Source organism: Vairimorpha ceranae (genome assembly GCF_000988165.1).
Source record: "Vairimorpha ceranae strain PA08 1199 chromosome Unknown NODE_516, whole genome shotgun sequence".
In the NCBI taxonomy this organism is placed as follows: Eukaryota; Fungi; Microsporidia; family Nosematidae; genus Vairimorpha; species Vairimorpha ceranae.
Window position 1 is genome coordinate 1 of NW_020169801.1, and position 743 is coordinate 743.

Sequence of the window (743 nt, forward strand, 5' to 3'; positions counted from 1 at the left end):
TAAAATTTTTACCCTATTTCTATGTATGGATTAAAAGCACGTTTAAATAATCAACAAGTGTTTTTAGAAATAAAGCAAAAGAAATTATTTATAAAAAATACTAATATAATCCTCCATTTATCAGACATTTTATCTTTAAAAACTAAACAAGACGGAGATTTATATTATTTGATGATAATTAGTAAATCTGATAAGTTAATTCTAGAATTTATTAATTTTAATATAAGAGATCTTTGTAAATCTCTTATATTAGCATCTATAAATAATACTGATACTTATAAAGAGATAGATTATGATACTAAAAAATTTATTACTTCACTATCGGCACCTCTTCTTACAATATTTAGTGATATGAATTGTACTATCTCACAGTTCTACAATTATTTTATGCAAAGTAATTTTTATGATTCAAGGAATAAACCAACATCTTTAGATAGATTAATTACAGAAAAATTAAGAGAAGATACATGTGATAAAGTAAATATTAATTCACTTACTAGAATTAATAATTACTCATTTCTAATGGTTCATGAAGATACTATTAGTAAACCACTAAATTATTTTCCTAAAGAAATTAGTTTTGAACCTATTTATGATTTAGAAGAAGAAGTTTTAGAAGAAACTGAAACTTTAGATGTAGAAGTGGAGGAGACGGGAATTGAACTCAAAACAGAAAGAAAAGTTTTAAAAAAGATTTTGGAAATTAGTAAGAAAAAGTGGAGAGGGGAAGAAATTGATGAAGA

At 23.7% G+C, this 743-nt stretch overlaps 1 protein-coding gene across 1 annotated transcript; it reads left to right on the forward strand.

Moving 5' to 3' along the window:
- Nucleotides 1-21: 21 nt before the first annotated feature.
- On the forward strand, nucleotides 22-743 carry AAJ76_51600022 (hypothetical protein; the record flags this gene model as incomplete). The annotated part of the gene is made up of 1 exon (XM_024475929.1): nucleotides 22-743. A coding segment is annotated over one exon (722 nt), but the record flags the coding sequence as incomplete, so codon positions are not given.